At 45.0% G+C, this 17,909-nt stretch overlaps 1 protein-coding gene across 1 annotated transcript in view; it reads right to left on the bottom strand.

Moving 5' to 3' along the window:
- Positions 1–17,909, bottom strand: part of TEX14 (testis expressed 14, intercellular bridge forming factor) — a 72,552-nt gene that overhangs the window by 22,237 nt on the left and 32,406 nt on the right. Inside the window, exons 13-21 of the mRNA XM_041000883.1 lie at positions 15,079–15,857; positions 11,623–11,632; positions 8,029–8,128; positions 7,210–7,320; positions 6,933–7,021; positions 5,793–6,065; positions 4,579–4,679; positions 2,215–2,334; positions 536–596 (exon numbers count right to left, since the gene is read on the bottom strand). Coding sequence (XP_040856817.1) covers positions 536–596; positions 2,215–2,334; positions 4,579–4,679; positions 5,793–6,065; positions 6,933–7,021; positions 7,210–7,320; positions 8,029–8,128; positions 11,623–11,632; positions 15,079–15,857 — 1,644 coding nt within the window. The remainder of the gene's footprint in view (positions 1–535; positions 597–2,214; positions 2,335–4,578; positions 4,680–5,792; positions 6,066–6,932; positions 7,022–7,209; positions 7,321–8,028; positions 8,129–11,622; positions 11,633–15,078; positions 15,858–17,909) is intronic.

Here is a 17,909-nt window from a genome sequence, read left to right as displayed (position 1 = left end):
TCAAAGTGGAAAAGGAGCGGAGAAGAGCTGAAAAAGGGAAACAGTGAAACCAGAGTTTTTTCACATACTTCAGATGTTTACACTGAACTGGTCCTAGTATTCTGAATTAATCATCCTAACCTTTTCCATCCCCAACCAATGCTATCCAAATAAAATGAAATGATCATGACAGGCCAGGCCCATTTCAAGTGGTCATGGGGGGAGCTACATAGTGGCGCAGCAGACTAATCATCTACCCTGTGGCACCAGCACCAAATGTGGGCATGGGTTCATGTCCCAGTAGTTACACTTCCAATTCAGCTCTTTGCTTATGGCTTGGGAAGACAGTGGAGGATGGCTCAAGAACTTGGATTACTGTACCCATGTGGGAGACCTGGAAAGAGACTCCTGATTTCCAGCTTCAGATAAGATCAACTCTGGCTGTCATGGCCCCTTGGGGAGCAAAAAAATCTCTCTCCCTTTCTGTGTAACTCTGTCTTTCAAATAAATAAAAAATTTTAAGTGATTCTTAAATGAATAGGCCCGAAGAACTTACCAGAGATTTGAGATTGAGCAAGTGCACCCTGAACTTCCAAGTCTTCTATGGGACTTGAGGTCTATGAGGGAATGAAAAAAAAACAGCAAGGAAAGGAGGTTTACTGGAGGCAGACATCACTTAAAGACTGAGAGAATTTCTTCGTGTCAAACTTTGAGAATCTTTGTAAGGGCCCCATATCTTTAATAGAAAAATCCCAAATCTGCTTTATAGACATTGATTACTTATTTGTGCTTAACGCTCCATTCAATCAGTCCTGCCTTCTTCCCTTGTGAGAAAAAATTACGCGATTTTCCCCCTCTTTATATTATGTCCTCTGCTCACCCCAATCTGCCAACAAAGCTGATTTGGTTCTTGGGAGCTTTATTAGATGAGCCAAAGGAGTTTGAAAACATGACCTTGATTGTACAACTACTCAATGAGGCAGAAAGCTTCAATAATGGTTCCATAATGTTCCTTTGGATCTGGGTGTTGGTTATATACAACGTGCTTGGCTTGTGAAAATTCAGGCACAATTAAGCTCTGTGAAGTTTTCTCTGAGTTATCCTTCATGTATAGGCATCTCTAGGTCTCCCTGAGAGTTGGGTCAAGAACTAACCCAGGTATATCAAAATCTAGAGAAACTTCTCAAGTCTCTTATAGAAAATGGTATGGTAATCACTTATAACCTGCAAAGTATACTCTTGTATACTTTAAATCCTCATTGATTTACTTATATTTAACATATGTGAATGCTATGTAAAGAGTTGTTCTACTGTATGTACTGTTTAATAAATAGTGACAAGAAAACATACCTGTGTGTGTTCAGTACAGATACAACTTTTTTCCAAATATGTGTTACCTGTGGTCGGTAGAATCCATGGATGTATAACCTATGGATATGGAAGGCCCACTGTGTGTGTGTGTGTGTGTTTATTTTATTAAAGATGTCTTAATGTTCTACTCTGCACATGAACAAAATGAGGAATATTTAAAAGGGATTATTTATAACGGAAAACAGCCTTCCCTGAATTTTCAGAACTGCAAGTAAGTGGAAATTATACTTCTAAAGCATCAAGTTTCATCTGAAACGGACATGTACAATCCTTCCTTTCTGCCATACCACTTTTCTAATTAGTTAAAGGCTCCAAAAAGATGGACAGTTACATGGGATATTAGATAAGCAAATATGAGAATCCAATGTATTTCATTCTACAAATGAAAATACTTTAGGCAAGTAGGCTCTTGCAAAGCCTAGCAGATCCCCACAACAACCTGGTTGCTGGACAGTCTGGCATCCGTTGCTGAACCCCCTAACTGTGGCTCTCCCACCCTCAAGGCCTGGCAAGCTGGGCTAGCTCCCCACATGCGCACATCATCAGCCTTCCTGCAGAGAGAAAGGATGGTTCTCTTCTCTTCCCACAAGAAGGATATGCATATTACGTAGCATGAATGAAAAAATTTTTTTTCAAAAAGTACAATTGTATACAAATGCAGAAATGGTAATTTTAGCAGAAACTGCACATGACTTTCCATTTTCAGAAGCTTAATTTTCAGATACTTTCTTCAAACATGCATGAAGGTACCAGTAAATGGACATTGTATACTGTCACATGTAGCTGTTTTTCTCAACAAAAGTGATTTAAAAGAAGGCAATGGAGAAAGGTGAAAATGGACCTTACACTGAATGTGATTTTTACCTCTAGATCTAAGTTTTCTCGAGCAGCTGAGGAGTAAAAGTACTCATGGTCTGGAGTTAAAAATTCATCTGTTAAATCCTCAGAAGTCTCTGGTGAACAAGTTGAATGCACGGACTGATCCTATTAATAACGAGATCACTTTTAAGTTGCTGTTAGTTGTAAGTAAATTATTTTACAGCTAGATTTAGTGGTAATATCAGGGTTATCCAAAACTACCCAGCAGTCAGTAAGACACTGTGAACTGGCACATGGGCCTTTGCCTGCCTTCTGGTGAACTGCCACAGGAATCAGTGGGGAGGGGCACTGTCTGAGTCTGGCCTCCTTATCTGCAGAATGGGCGGCGGAGGGGGTGGGGGGAATGACCTGTTTGCTTTAACATTCCACGTGAGAAGAAAGCCCTGGACAAGTCAAGCTGGGAGCTGCTTCTGGACATCCTGACCTCCCCCAAGGGCAGACATGGCTTGTGTGTTAAAAAGGCTTAAGTTACTCAACATTTGGCAGCCCCGCAGGTCTTATGCTGTACAAATGAAATAACATGATTTTTAAGACCACAGTATCATCTCAATAATAACAGTAAAATTCATACACTAAAAAAGTAGCAGCTATTTTTTCAGCATATCTATCTTCCTACCTTTTTTTTTTCTGTTTATTTTACTGATCATGCCCAGACTACCCCAGACAAATGGTTCTTGTGTCCACCTTTTGTCACCCCCTTGTGAGGACTCTGTGACTTCTATCTTTGGGTGCTGGTTTTGCCACACACTTTTCCTCCCAGTCTGCTTAATCTCCTGCCAGCCCTCAAGAAACAACAACCTCTGTGAGTGGTTTGCATACTATGAATAAATGCAATACTGTGTTCTTTGAAAGACCTTACATTTTTTCACTATAGTATTTTTATATGTTGTTATTCTGCACTGCTATTTATAATCTTTAGTTATTGTGGCACCATGTCAATGACAACTAAAAAAGATTTGGTTCTTTTTTCTGACTAGCCTATCGCTCAGAGCTTGTGAAACCCCTTAAGTAGAACTGTAAATGCTCCGCCCCCCCTCCAAAAAAAAAGGCTAGGAAATTATTTGCCCTCAAGGATCCTGCTGGGCACATCTGTTCAGCACAAAGACATCCCTTCCACTGAATAAAGAGCTGACTTTTTGTTTGGGGATGAGGTGGAGGTGCAGGGAGAGCCACAGTGTCATAATAATAATAATAATAATTATTATTATTATTATTATATTATAATATTATAATTATTATAATAATAATTTTATATTGTAATAATATTATATATATTATAATAAATATATATATTATATATTTATAATATTATATATAATATATAATATATTATATATATAATATATAATATAATTATATAATATAAAATAATATTTATATAATATATTTATATATTAATTATATATATATTATATATAATTATATATTATATATTTAATATTATTTAATTATATATTATATATTATATATATTATATATTATATATATAATTATAATTATATATTATATATAATATATATTATATAAATATACTATTATAATATTATATATTATATATAAATATATATAATTATAATATTATAATATAATAATTATTATTATTATAATTATTATTCAAACATTATTCAAAATAATTATTCGATTATTATTCAAATAATAATAATAATAATAATTATTATTATTATTATTATTGTTATTATTAGTCTGGTACAGTAGCCTGGTGGCTAAAGTCCTCTTTTTTCCCTTCTAGCTCCCTGTTTGTGGCTGGGGAAAGCAGCAGAGGATGGGCCACAGCCTTGGGACCCTGCACCTGCATTAGAGACCCAGAAGAAACTCCTGGTTTCTGGCTTCAGACTGGTTCAGCTCTGGCCAGTGTGGCCACTTGGGGAGTGAACCAGCAGATGGAAGACCTCTCTGTTTCTTTCTTCTCTGTAAATCTGATCTGCCTTTCAATTAAATCTTGAAAAAAAAAAAAAAGAGCTGAATTTGGGCCCCAGAGGGGAGTGCAAGGGAAGGCACTCTTATCACACCCCTGAGCTTGGTCATGTCCACCCACCTAGATGGGGGAGCTCAAATCCCAGAGCAGAACCCTACACTGCGTTCTCTCTAAACTCTAAGACGCAGAATACACTGAGTTGAACCCACTCAAGAAGTATTAAACAGGGAAGAAACAAAACACTTTATTCGTATCAGTGACAGGAAGGCATGAGCTCCAACCAAAAACAAAACAAAACAAACAAACAAACAAACCTAGTATAGATACTATTTTGGTACCAGGATATGTAACAACTTAGTTCCAGTTTATTTGAGCCTCAGGCTCAGCTTGGCTCTCCAAGCCACATTACTTACACTGAAAGATTTCTCAATGACTGCAGATGCCTCTGAACTTGCTTTCAAGGCTTCGCTATGCTCTCGCTGTTCATTTTCTCCAGGGGACACGTGTCTGATACCTAATGATTATAATACAATCAGGGCCAAAATCATTCACTAACATTGGGACACATGAAATGGGAAAAGGCTGGTGTAAGAGAAAAGATGCAGATGTGTTCTGCCACAGCTATCTGGGCCTCATCAGTTATGTTTAGTCCAAAGAGTAGAGACTTCGCCCATTCAAGAGTGATGCTTGACAACAAACAAATTCTAAATACCAAGAAAACCCAAGCCAATAGGTTTCCTGTCTATGTTAGATGACAATTTTATTTTTTTTCCTATTTACAAACAATTATGAAATTATAGTCTATGACCTGATTGCAAACAAACTACCAGGCAGATACACAGCCTGTAAATCTGCAACCTGTATTCTGTAACCGGTGACAGTAAATCTCATATACCTGGAGGTTCCACTGGCAGAGGCCTCTGGTGGCCAGCAGGCTTATCTCTAGAATAAAAATACAATATAAGGAAACAGATGGTGAAAGTAGTGGTCCATGTCCCTCCGGGTACAGAAGGTTTGATTCTTTGCCAATTTAGACCCAAGACAAGGTCCAGTGGATAGAGAATATTTTGACACCTTTGGACAAAAGAGTTCTGGTTCAGTTTGGGGCTGATATTATAGCACACACAGGTTAAGCCACCATCTGTAGTTCTGGAATCCCATATGGGCACCAGTTTAAACCCAGCTGCTCCACTTCCTATCCTGCTCACTGCTGGTGCACCTGGGAAAGCAGTGGAAGATGGCTGAAACGCTTGGGCCCCTGTAACCACACGGAAGAAATGAAGGCTGGCTCCTTATTTCAGACCAGCCCAGTTGCTCCTCAATGCACAAATTTGAGGAGTAAAGCAGCAAATGGAAGATATATGCACACACTATAATTCTGACTTTCAAACAGATTTTTAAAAAAGAAAAGAAAAATTCATGAGGGTATGGATTTCTTTGCCTATAGGAAGCACAGTGGAATATAAGTTCTATTTTACTTTCCCCTGGAATTCAAAATTCCCAGATAGGTAGGAAAAGAGTATCAAACAAAATAAAGAAGCCAGGATGCTTGCCTATTTTTGAGAATTGATAACTTGATGAAGCTCATCTATTCCTAGCCCATCCCCATCCCCCCGAGCGAACTTACTGGTGAAGCTGCAAGGCCCGGTCTGTCTGCCATGCTGGTCGCAGCCACTGTTGATCAATCTGTTGAACTTGCCAGTTCCTCCTGGTTCATCAGGTTCCCTGTGGTAGTCTACAACTCGCTGCAAATTCCTGTTCTCAGGGCCCCTCGTGGGAGGCTGCAGCAGCGGGTCAGCCTTGCTTTCTGCCCCACACTCCAAGGTCAAACTCTGAGGATGCCAAGGAGGTACTGTGAGCTGCCCGGTAGCTGCTTTCTCTGCTATTGCTTCCACTTCCACTGGGTGCAAAAGAAAGCAGCGTTAAAAACATCATTTTTAACACTAGGGAGGATAGGTTTTCATTTTGAAGAGAGATGCAATTCCGCCATAGCTCATACGACAATTTTTACAGCTCCATCATCCTGACCTTGCCTTGTTTAGTCTACAGGAGAGAGGAGAGCTGATGACAGAGCAAGGAAACTCCAGTGAGTTACCGCAAGCAGCAACCCACAGTGCTGAATTCCAGAGTAGGAAGCACCAGAACACTTGTAAGTGAACTTTCTTGCTGACTTAACAAGAGAAATGAGAGCTGCAGTTTTCAGTCTGTAGTAGTTGTCAGAAAGGATTCTAAACTTCTCTAGGCTTTCCAGAAGGCTTCAATCTCAGTTTGGGGTGGATGCACATATATGCATAGCTTCATTTCTATTTTTCTATAGTTTCCTTTGAAGTTTAAGATAAGCAGCCAGCATTGTGATGTAGCAGATCAAGCCACCAACTGTGACACTACCATCCCTAATGAGTTGATGTCCTGGCTGCTTCACTTCCCATCTAGCTCTAAGCTTGTAGCTTGGCTAAGCAGTAGAGGATGGCCCAAAGCCTTGGGACCCTGCACGTGCTTCTGGGTCCTGGCTTTGGATCAGCTCAGCTTAGCACTGGCCATTACAGTCACTTGAGGAGTGAGCCAGCGGATAGATCTTTGTCTCTCTGATTTGAGAAACAAAAACAAAAACAAACAAACACACACACACAAAGAAACCCTCCTTTTCCAATAGAAATGAAGAAATCTTAAAAAAAAAAAAAGAATTAGAAGAATTTATACTAACAAGTACCAGGTTAGAAACGTGTCTTGCTTCATTCTGATTAACATTTCATGATTTTATACTCACTTTTCCATCTTAAGTGTACCCTTCCATCATCTTCTTTATTTCTTGACTTTGCAGTAGAGATTTCAGAAGGCACAGCCTCTACAGTAACCCTTTTTGGGAGAGAGGGCATGAGAGGGAAATGGACACAAACATCAGTTCATTCAAATTCCTAACAGTTCTGAAGACCAACCAAAAAATGCCCCCTACTCCGTTATTCTTGAGGTTGCACCGACTGCTTCCCACCACCAGAGGGTGCAAGACCACCACCACCCTTCCCCTGTCCTGCCAGACGCTTTACCTGGCAGAGTCCTGACACGGAGGTCCCTGCGGGAGGCTCGACAAGATCAAGGGTATGCTATTTAGTGGTGTGACTTTGGCATGGGTATTGGACTGTTTCATCCCTCCTTGGCTAAGAAATGAAAAGACCCAGTTAGAAGATCTCTAAGATTTCTTTCAAGTTACAAGTTTAGATTTCATGATTCTAAAAGTGCTCTTGGGAAATTTTCAGAAGACAATCACAATTGCCATAGAAACACAAACCCTGTACGATCTCATGCATAATATTTTTTGTTAAAGCTGATCTCATAGCAAGTTTTTTTTTTTTAAGATTTATTTACTTTTATTGGAAAGGCGGATATACAGGGAGGAAGAGAGACAGAGAGGAAGATCTCCATCCGATGATTCACTCCCCAAGTGACCGCAATGACTGGTGCATTGCCGATCCAAAGCCAGGAGCCAGGAGTTTCATGTAGGCCTCCCACCTGTGCCTACTTCTGCTGCTTTCCCAGGTGTATTAGCCGGGAGCTGGACGAGAGCAGCTAGGACACTAAGTGTCCCCATATGGAATGTTGGTGCTACAGGTGGTGGCTTGCCTTGCTACAGCACAGTGCCAGTTGGCTTTTGAGGTGTAACAGTTCTGTCTGGTCAATGTGGAAGCACTTTTATGTATTTCCATCATATTTTTTCCCAACACTTAGCAGAGAGCCTGTCAAGAGCTATTTCTGCACAGCTCTTTGTCACAGTCCTTTGTCACTGGACTTATGAAGATCCTGAGAGTCTCAGGGCCACATGGAGTGCAGGGCATGGCAACACAAAGAACAGTAAGATGCGGACCCACCTACTAGTGTTCTGGTCCTGGCTTCTTCCCAGATTGACCCTGGCTTCTTGAGCATGCTCAAATTGCTCACCCGTGTTATCCTTCCCAGGACTACCAAGAGCTACCTGCTTAAAAAAAACAAACAGGCTTCAGCGCTGCGATGAGAGAATTCCCTTTCTTGCCACTCTCACCCTCCACCTCCAGAGCCATGTTGGTTAAACACGTCCAACGTACCAGATCTATCAACATGATTTCCCGTTGCATGTTTCTTGTCCCCGAGCCCCATTACTTACCTGGTAGCCTTGACCAGAAATGCTGGCCTGCAGGAAACTGGTCAGCAAAGTACACACACATAGAGAGGGCAGGAAGACAGTTATCAAAACCCTAATGTGTTCCTGAGATCCACCCAGCCTCACACATAGGAGCTCATGTTAATATGAAGGTATATTTCCATGGCAGGAACCCTGAGCCTTGGAAACTGGTCTAAGCCTCACTCAGAATAACCTAAAAGAGTTTTGTACTACAGCTTCTTTCCTTACCCATAAATCTGGACAATAACATCCACCAGTGAGGATGCCATGAAAATAAAATATAGTAAAAGTAAAAGCTACAGGGTCTGGTGTGATAGCGTAGTGGTTAAAGTCCTTGCCTTGCACGTGCCGCTATCCCATATTGGCGCCGGTTCTAATCCTGGCAGCAGAGAGAAAACCTGTGTGCCTCTTCTCTCTGTGTGTCACTCTGCCTTTCAAATAACTAACTTTGGGCCGTCCTCGACCGCCCTGCCAGGCCACAAGCAGGGAGCCAGATGGGAAGTGGAGCAGCTAGGATATGAACCAGCGCCTTTATGGAATGCCAGCGCATGCAAGGCTGTCACACTGGGCCCCATTTTATTCTCTTATTTTTCTTCTTTTTTGTATAGAGGTTCTTGACCGGTGGTCACCGTAGGAGTGAAGGAATGGATGAATATGAACAAGCTCACTCGTAAAATGAAGGCTGCATCTTGGATCACAGAGTTTTGGAGCTGGAAGAATTCATGGATTAACCTTGCTATCTTAGAGCTTGAGATCAGTGATGGAAACTTGCCAGGGTCTAGTGGTACTGCCAAGGAGGGTCAGGAATGAGAGATGACCCCGCTGGAAGGAAGATTGCATGCGCACTCACAATTCCGTGGGGCAGGAATTTGACAAGGTTCAGCTGGGTGCGGCTTGGTGCCTGAGCACACTCGCCCAGCTGCTTTCAGCTGGATGTTGGGCAAATCCAGAAAGTCAGGAAGTCCCCATGTGGCCTCTCCTTGTGCCCTTGATTTTTCATCATTCCACACCTAGTCTCAGCCAAGCATCTCCATTGCATCCAGTTGGTTTTCTAAATGAAAACTAAAACTTCCCATGCCTCTTAGAAGATAATTCTGGGGCCTGGTGCAATAGCATAGCAGCTAAAGTGCTTGCCTTGAATGTACCGGGAGCACATATGGGTGCCTGTAGCACTAGCATACCATATGAACACCAATTATTATCCTGGATGCTCCACTTATTTTTTTTTTAAGATTTATCTATTTCTATTGGAAAGTCAGATATGTGGAGAGGAGAAGAAACAAAGAGGAAAATCTTCCATCCAATGATTCACTTCCCAAGTGGCCGCAACATCTGGAGCTGAGCTGATCCAAAGCCAGGAGCCTCTTTCAGGTCTCCCACACGGGTGCAGGGTTCCAAGGCTTTGGCCCGTCCTCAATTGCTTTCCCAGACCATACACAGGAAGTTGGATGGGAAGCGGGGCCAGCAGTATTAGAAGTGGCGCCCATATGGGATCCCGGCGCATGAGAGGAGAGGACTTTAGCTGCTAGGCCACGCCAGGCCAAGACGCTCCATTTTTAATCCAGCTCCCTGCTAATGGCCTGAGAAAGGAGTGGATAATAGTTTAAATCCTCGGGCCCTTGCATCCACGTGAGAGGCCCAGAAGAGACTCCTGGTTCCTAAGCAGCTCAGCTCTGACTTGGTGGGGTCATTTGGGGAATAGCCAGCAATTGTGGGACCATTCTTTCTTCTCTCTGTAACTCTACCTTTCAAATTTAAAAAAATATATATTTAATGTATATATGATTACCTTTCTCATATGCAGATTTCATTTCCTTTGGATACATTCCTGGAAGTGGGACAGCTGGGTCATATAGCAGGTCAACTACCAGTCCCCGTAGCACTCTCCACACTGACTTCTATAGTGACTGTACTAGCTACACTCCCACCAGCAGTGAAGGAGGGTACCTTTCCCTCACATCTACACCAGCAGGTGTTGTTAGTAGAGTTGAATGTAGACCAGTCTCACTGGAGTTAGGTAGAACCTCAATGTGGTTTTCATTTGTAGTTCCCTGACAGCTAGGGAGCCTCAGCATTTTTTTTTTATGTGTCCATTAGCTATTTCATTTTTTAAAAAGATTTTATTTTCATTACAAAGTCAGATATACAAGAGGAGGAGAGACAGAAAGATCTTCCATCTGATGACTCATTCCTCAAATGACCACAACATCCGGTGCTGTGCCTATCCGAAGCCAGGAGCCAGGAACTTCTTCCAGGTCTCCCACACGGGTACAGGATCCCAATGCTTTGGGCCATCCTCGACTGCTTTCCCAGGCCACAAGCAGGGAGCTGGATGGGAAGTGGAGCTGTCGGAATTAGAACTGGCACTCATATGGGATCCCAGCATATGCAAGGTGAGGACTTTAGCCTCTAGGCCACCGTGCCAGGCCCAGCTATTTCATTTTGTTCTTTTGAGAAATGTCTGTACAGTAAAACTACAAAGACATATAGGGGGAATCAAGAGCGACCCTGACAACCTATTAACAGGAGGTCATGTGCACAGAGCAGTGGGGGACCACAGAGTGGAGCAGGTAGGCAGGAGGAGGCTTGTATCCCAAACCTGGAGTCTCCCGGATCCCCATCAAGGGCTATCAGTACGGGCGCCAAGGACCACATCCCAACTGCCAAAGAGACCACGGGGGACTGGAATGCCTTCGGAGGCTGAGAACTCAGAGGACATCCCCCCACTTTGGACCTACCACACGGGATGGAAGAAGCTGAATCCTTCGTCATAGGATCCAAGGCCATCGGAACAACAACTAGGAAACCTGAGCGGTCTTCAGAAACAGAAGATCAGTAAACTCCCTTCAGGACTAGGGGGAGGAGCTATCTCTGATTCTTACTTAGCTCCAACTTCGGGTCCTCACCCTCTCTGCAATGACCAAGAGGGATGCTCCAGAGCCCCCCCCCCCGGCAACACACACACACACACTCACAAATTGGAATGGATAGGCAGAGAACAACAAGGAAGGCTTGGTCAGCCTGGACTCACACACACCTTACTAGGTAGGACAAGGGGATTAAGTACTCCTCACCAAGGTATGGAAGATTTCTCTGCACACCCTTCCTAAAACTGTTTCGCACCTCAATTGTTGAAATGTCATTGAAATAGCCACAGGAAGCCGTTAAGATCATGCATCCAATTTTGACAAATTGGTTGCTCAATACTTTGTCAATTTATCCCTTAACGTTATATATTGTTGCTGATGTTATGTTGGGGTTTTTAATTGACCGGGATTCTACTCTGTTGGCTCTGCCTTCGGACCGGGGAGGGTCTCCCCAAGAAGCCGCTGAACTTGACCGGACAATGAGATGCTGGACTCTATGCTTGGTGTATGCTTGCAATGAAGGAATCTCAACTAAACCTGAACTGTGGTTGTGCAATGGGGGGAGGAGCCCACCATGGGAGGAGGGTTGGGAGAGGGGTGGGGGGAATCCCAGTGCCTATATAGAACTGTGTCACATAATACAATGTAATTAAAATATATATATAATAAAATAAATAAACAAATAAAAATTTTTTTTTAAAAAGAGAGAGAAATGTCTGTTCAATTCCTTTGCTTCTGCCTTGGATCAGCTCAGCTCTGGCCACTGCGGCTACTTGGGGAGTGAACCAGCAGACAGAAGGTCTTTCTCTCTGTCTCACTTTCTGTAAATCTGCCTTTCCGGTAAAAATAAGATTCAAAAATAAATAAATGAAAGTAAAACATAACCAAACAAAAATGCAAACAGCTATATAAATGCAAGCAATTGCCTAGGCTGTCTTTTATTTGGCAAGTGTTACACTGCTGGGAGAAAAGCAGCCAAAATGTGGAAGGCATCCTGGGCCTGGTTAATGCCACCTCTGCATGAACTATACGTGTGCCAACACAGTTGCCTATTTTTTTTTTAAAGATACATAGAGAGTTAGGAAATTCTGGGAAAGGAAACACAACCCTAGCACTCAGGCAAGGCAGGGGAATGAGGGTGGGTGTGTGTGTGCTGGAAACTGCCCAGAAAAGGGGGTCTGGGGAAGTGTTGGAGTGGGAGCACCTGAGGGCAGGTAACACAGCGAAGGAATGACTTCTAGTGTCTTCCAGGGACTGGGCCACTGTGCTTGCAGGTAGGCAAGAGAGCTGAGTTGGGGTGGTTTGAGGGGGAAGCCAGAGGCCATGTCTGGGTCAGGCCAAGGCACTCAACCACCCAGGGAAACCTGGGCTGGACTAAGTAGCACTTTCTGCCACCCAGTGGAACTTACAAAACCTGTGGCTGGGGACATGCCTGGTAGGGCTAACCCCCTAGAAATGTCAGGGTAGGGGGTAGGCCATGTTAGGTTGGGCCACAGCACCAACTGGAACACAAATCATATCTGGAAACAGATTCTGTAGGGGACTTTTGGGCTTGCCTCTGTGGTACTGCAGTACCGCCAGTTTACTCAAGAACTGGGGATGGTGACGGGCCAAGCCAGGCTGGACAGCAGAACCCACTTAACAGGAACCCACCTGACACTTGAGGGAATCTGGGTTGGAAGGAGGCCAGGCTGGGCCAGGCTACAGCACTCACCAGCACATGCAAGGGTAGGACTAAGAGCAGATCAAGCCAAGAAGGCACCATGACATTTGCTAGCATACATGAGATCCAGGGCTGGGAGAAGGCCTGGTACAACTTGGGGATCTCACCTACTATACCACAGGGAGCACAGGAACCTGGGCTGGGGATGGGTCAGGCTGCAGCACCTGCTGGCATGCACGAAAGCCAGGACAGCGTGTAGACCATGCACGGCTGGGATAGGCTGCAACAGTCCCCAGCAAGAGTTAAGACTTAGATCAGGCTATGCCAGGCCAGGTCGAAGCACCCACCAACACACAAGAACTGGGGCTGGGATCAGGCCCGGTACAGCAACACTGGTACCCCCCCCCTGCTGGGCTGCAGCTACCACTAGTGAATGCAAGAGCTGGTGCTCTGGGTGGACTGTGCTGGGCTAGACCCCCGCACCTGCTAGTGCTTTTGAATGGAATGTGAGACAGACCAGGCTAGGCTACAGCACATGCTGGGACAGCCAAAAACCGGGGCCGGGGACAGGCCTGCTATGGGTTATTAGGGGTTGTTCTGACGAGGCTGTGGCAGCTGCTGGTGTGTGTTGGGCTAAGCTAGGTCACAGTACCCATCAGTTCAGGGGAGAGTTGGAGCTGGCAGCGGAACTGACCAGGCAGTTGCATACACTGGTACATGCATTGGCTAATACAGGTGATAGACCAAACCTGACCCTGCATTGGTTGGCACATCTAAGAGTCAAGTCTGAGGTCACCCCAGGTGAAGCTTCTTGGGGAAATTCCCCTACTAAATCACCAGAATCAAACCTCGGCCTCAGGGGAAATTACAAGGTATGTGGTCTGACCTTGGAAAGCACATATCGGGACTGGGCCTCCTCAGTTGCTGTGCATAGACAGCATGCCCAGATGCACACAGGGACATATGCATGCATACAGCTGCATACAGTGGATAGACAGCATGCCCAGATGCATAGAGGGACATGACAGCCAGCTCATCTAGGCCAGCAAAGGATGCCGACTGCGTTGTGAGAGGATGAAAATCAGAACAATTTAAAGAATTCTCCAGGACAAGCTTTGCAGCAAGTGACTGGGGAGCTATGGACACACACTGAGGTGGACTTGGTCAACCAACAGACCTTGGGAAGATTTTCTCAATCCTGTAGCAATGAAAGCAAAGTCATCCTCAGAGCTATCAAAACCATTCAAGTAGCACCCTTGGAACACTCTTCCCCACGTCGGGATCTTTGAGATGCCATCCAGGGGCTGATACAGTTAGACAGCAAGGAGCAGTCCCCTCCCCTCACCCCAGCAAGCAGGGTGAATAAAAAGAAAATAACTAAAGTATCTGTCCCACCCAGCTTCCTCCATACCTCGACCCTCCCCACTCTAATCAGAGACCTAAAGGGTCGTGCATCCCTCTCAACTATGTAAACAATATTAAAGAGAAAATTTTAAAAGACCTGTAGGCAGGTGTCAGGCTCCACACTGGAATGAGACACAGGCTGAGAACTAGGCCCTTTCTGGCACGCACTGTAGAAGAACCAGCCCAGAACCTCACTGGGCTTCCAGCGTCTCAGGCCAGCCTCTCAGCTGTCAGCTCAGCTCTCCTGAGGCACCTGCTTTGACCAGCAAGGCTTCAGTCCTAGGCGGGCATTTGATCTTCTTACAGGCAGCACTTGCGGCTTCTTCATCATATTCCAGAGTCTAAGATAGCCTCTGGCTCTATGTGTACCGAGTCAATGAATAAATGAATGATTAAGCAATTTTAAAATGGGAATTAATACCTGCCCAAAATACCATATGTAGTAGATTGAACCATGTGAAATTCCCACTATTTGACCTATGAAACCTCACCTCAGGAAGTAAGCCAATCAATCTATGAAGGATAGGGTTTGCCATGAAGGTGGAACCTGTCTACCTTGAAATTCCACCCTCGAGGCCTTTTCTGCTGAAGACAAGAGCCCCTTGCTGGGCACTGCTTGCATTCGCCTAAGGCAGGGGCAATGCTCAACTCAGCCATGAGTCCTACTCAAGTTGCCCTTGCTCCCACATAACCTTACCTGAGGTCTTCTTGTCTCTGACTGATGTCCAGGGCCTTCTTCAGAAACGTGAGTGAGAGGTCTCCAGTCACTGCCACTTCTTTTTCTGGGTCTTTTGTCAAACTGTCCTCCCTGAAAGTCTCTAGTTGCTCTGAGAGACCTTGCCAGGCTTGGGCAGTTGCCCCTGGTGTCTGTCTGCTGGCTCCCAGGCAGCTGCATGATGGGAGGGATGTAAATCAGAGATGGAGGGCCCACGGCTTTGGGTAAACTGAGGACATTGGACAGCTTCCGCGAGGCCTCCGACAGCAGTCTGCGCTCCTCCAGCTCCCTATGCGCCATCTCCACCTCAACTATTTTCTGCTCAACACTCCTCAGCATCTCCGCATTCTGGTGCATCAACGTCTGAGAAATCTTTAGATTCAGCACACACTTACTGATATACTCTTCGGTCATGGACCTGTTGCTCACAGTGCCTTGGGCCTCTCTGGTTGGCTCAGGGAGGCTGAGTGAACTAAGAGAATCATTTTGCCAGTCCCAGTCCCCAGAGGAGAGCTCAGAGTCAGTTTCCGAAGAGCTCTTGGAACAGAAGCTGCATGCCTCGCTCTCCATCTTGTCTAGCTCTTCCTCCATGGACTGTAGCTCATCTGCCTGGTTTGGTCTCTCCCTGTCCGGAGACGAAGTGGCTCCTGTATCTTCTTGGTCATCTCCCAGGTCCAAGCTGCCTGAGTAGAATTCGTTCATTTCGAAGCTACAGAGGCTTGGCCGACTGGGGCTGTGGCTCTGGGCCTCCTCAGCCACCGAGGAGGCAGGGGGAGGGCTAGGCTGATGCGGAGTTTCCTGGGCTGTCAGACTTGGATCCGGGGTCAAAGGATCTGGAGTGGCTTGCTCAGTGGGAGAAGAGTGACTCCTTGGTGAATGAGGCTGACCGCCTGTTTAAAAGAACAGCAACAAGCAACTGATTACAGCGTTCACAGCAGCTAAGCAGACTCAGCTTTCTGCTTGAGAAGCACAAGCATACAGAAAGCTTGTTTTCACTCTTTTCCTGGTGACTGTTGCATATACTCATCAGAGGGTAAGAGGACCTTTATAACTGGAGGGAAGGTTTCCACTCTGACAAAGGATGAGGCAGAAATTTGGGAGCACAAGGTGGGGCAAGAAGGAGTGATGGGTGGGGTCAAATAGGAAATATGCTTTACTTACAATATGTCCAAAACACTCTTGTCAGGCAGTGGGAAGTACAGGCTCCTGAATCTTAAAGACTACATTCATACCTTTCTTCCTTTTTTTTAAGATTTATTTATTTTTATTGGAAAGTCATATATACAGAGAGGAGGAGAGACAGAGAGGAAGATCTTCCCTCTGATAATTCACTCCCCAACTGGCCACAATGGCCAGAGCTGAGATGATCTGAAGCCAGGAGCCAGGGGTTTGGGCCATCCTCAACGGCTTTCCCAGGCTACAAACAGGAAGCTGGATGGGAAGTGGAGCTGCCAGGATTAGAACCGGTGCCCATATGGGATTCCGGCACTTGCAAGGCAAGGACTTTAGCCACTAGACTACCATTCCAGGCCCCGACATTCATAGCTTTCTTTACACTGAAAAGTTCCAACTGTTCACATCAGCTGAGATTATGCTCTAGGTGAGTACCTGATAAAGACAGTTGAGAAGGACCAGGATCGTGGCACAGCAGGTTAAACCTGAGGCACCTGAGGCACGCCTCATTGCATCCCACACTGGAGTGGCGCTTGGGTCCTGGCTATTTCACGTCCCATCCAGAAAGTGAAGATAACCTAAGCATCTGGGTTCCTGTTATCCAAGTCAAAGATTCAGGTGGAGTTCCTGGCTCCTGGCTTCAGCCTGACCAGCCTTGTCTGTAGAAGCCATGTACAGGAGTAAACCAGCAAATGGAAGATCACACTCTCCCTGCATCACAGCAGGGATAAATAACTGAAAAACAATGCCAGCACTAGCCACCCACCACTCTGGGTTGAAAAGTACACAAATTTCAGAGAATGGGATGAAGGAGATAAAACAATGAGAACTTAGGAGGCCTAAACTGTCGAAGGGCAAGTCAGTGAATGGCCACTGGCTGCAACTGGACAACATGGCTTCTATTCTCTAACAGGCTCTCTGATCCTGAGCACATCATATCCTTCTTAGTTGTCTCATCTGTAGTGTGGGACCATTAAGGCTGATGATTGCAAGGTGCTGGCTCTGAATTCTAAGCTTTCCAAATGCACTTAATAGCCATAAAGAAGGAAAAAAGAAAAAAGTTGAAAGGGATGGCAAAATGCTAACTCTTTTTTTCTAAGAGGTGAAATTAAAATTGTAATTTTCTTTTTTTCTATGGTTCTGAATTTTCTAAAATGAGCACACAGTAATTTTAAATTCAAACATAATGGAGTTGGGCCTGGTGGCGTGGCCTAGAAGCTAAGGTCCTTGCCTTGGACACGCCAGGATCCCATATGGGGGCCAGTTCTAATCTTGGCAGCTCCACTTCCCATCCAGCTCCCTGCCTGTGGCCCAGGAAAGCAGTCGAGGACGGCCCAAAGCTTTGGGACCCTACACCCGTGTGGGATACCCAGAAGAGGTTCCTGGTTCCTGGCTTCGGATCAGCGCAGTACCGGCCGTTGCACTCACTTGGGGAGTGAATTACTGGACAGAAGATCTTCCTCTCTGACTCTCCTCCTCTTTGTGTATCTGGCTTTGTAATAAAAATAAATAAATCTTTAAAAAAAATGGAATTGGGTCTGCTGAGATGGTCTAGTGGCTGAATGAAGTCCCCACTTTTAATGCAGCAGGATCCCATATCAGCTCTGGTTTGAATCCCGGCAGGCCCGCTTCCCATCAAGCTTCCTGACTGTGGACTGGAAAAGCAGTCGAGGACAGCCCAAAGCCTTGGGATCCTGAACCCATGTGGGAACCTTGAGGAAGTTCCTGGCTCGTGACTTTGGACTGGCTCAGCTACCGGCCGTTGTTTT

This window comes from Ochotona curzoniae, unplaced genomic scaffold (assembly GCF_017591425.1).
Source record: "Ochotona curzoniae isolate NIBS_2020 unplaced genomic scaffold, NIBS_Ocur_1.0 scaffold_2453, whole genome shotgun sequence".
In the NCBI taxonomy this organism is placed as follows: domain Eukaryota; kingdom Metazoa; phylum Chordata; class Mammalia; order Lagomorpha; family Ochotonidae; genus Ochotona; species Ochotona curzoniae.
Note: the sequence above shows the minus strand (reverse complement) of the source record. Positions and strands in the feature narration are given on the sequence as shown.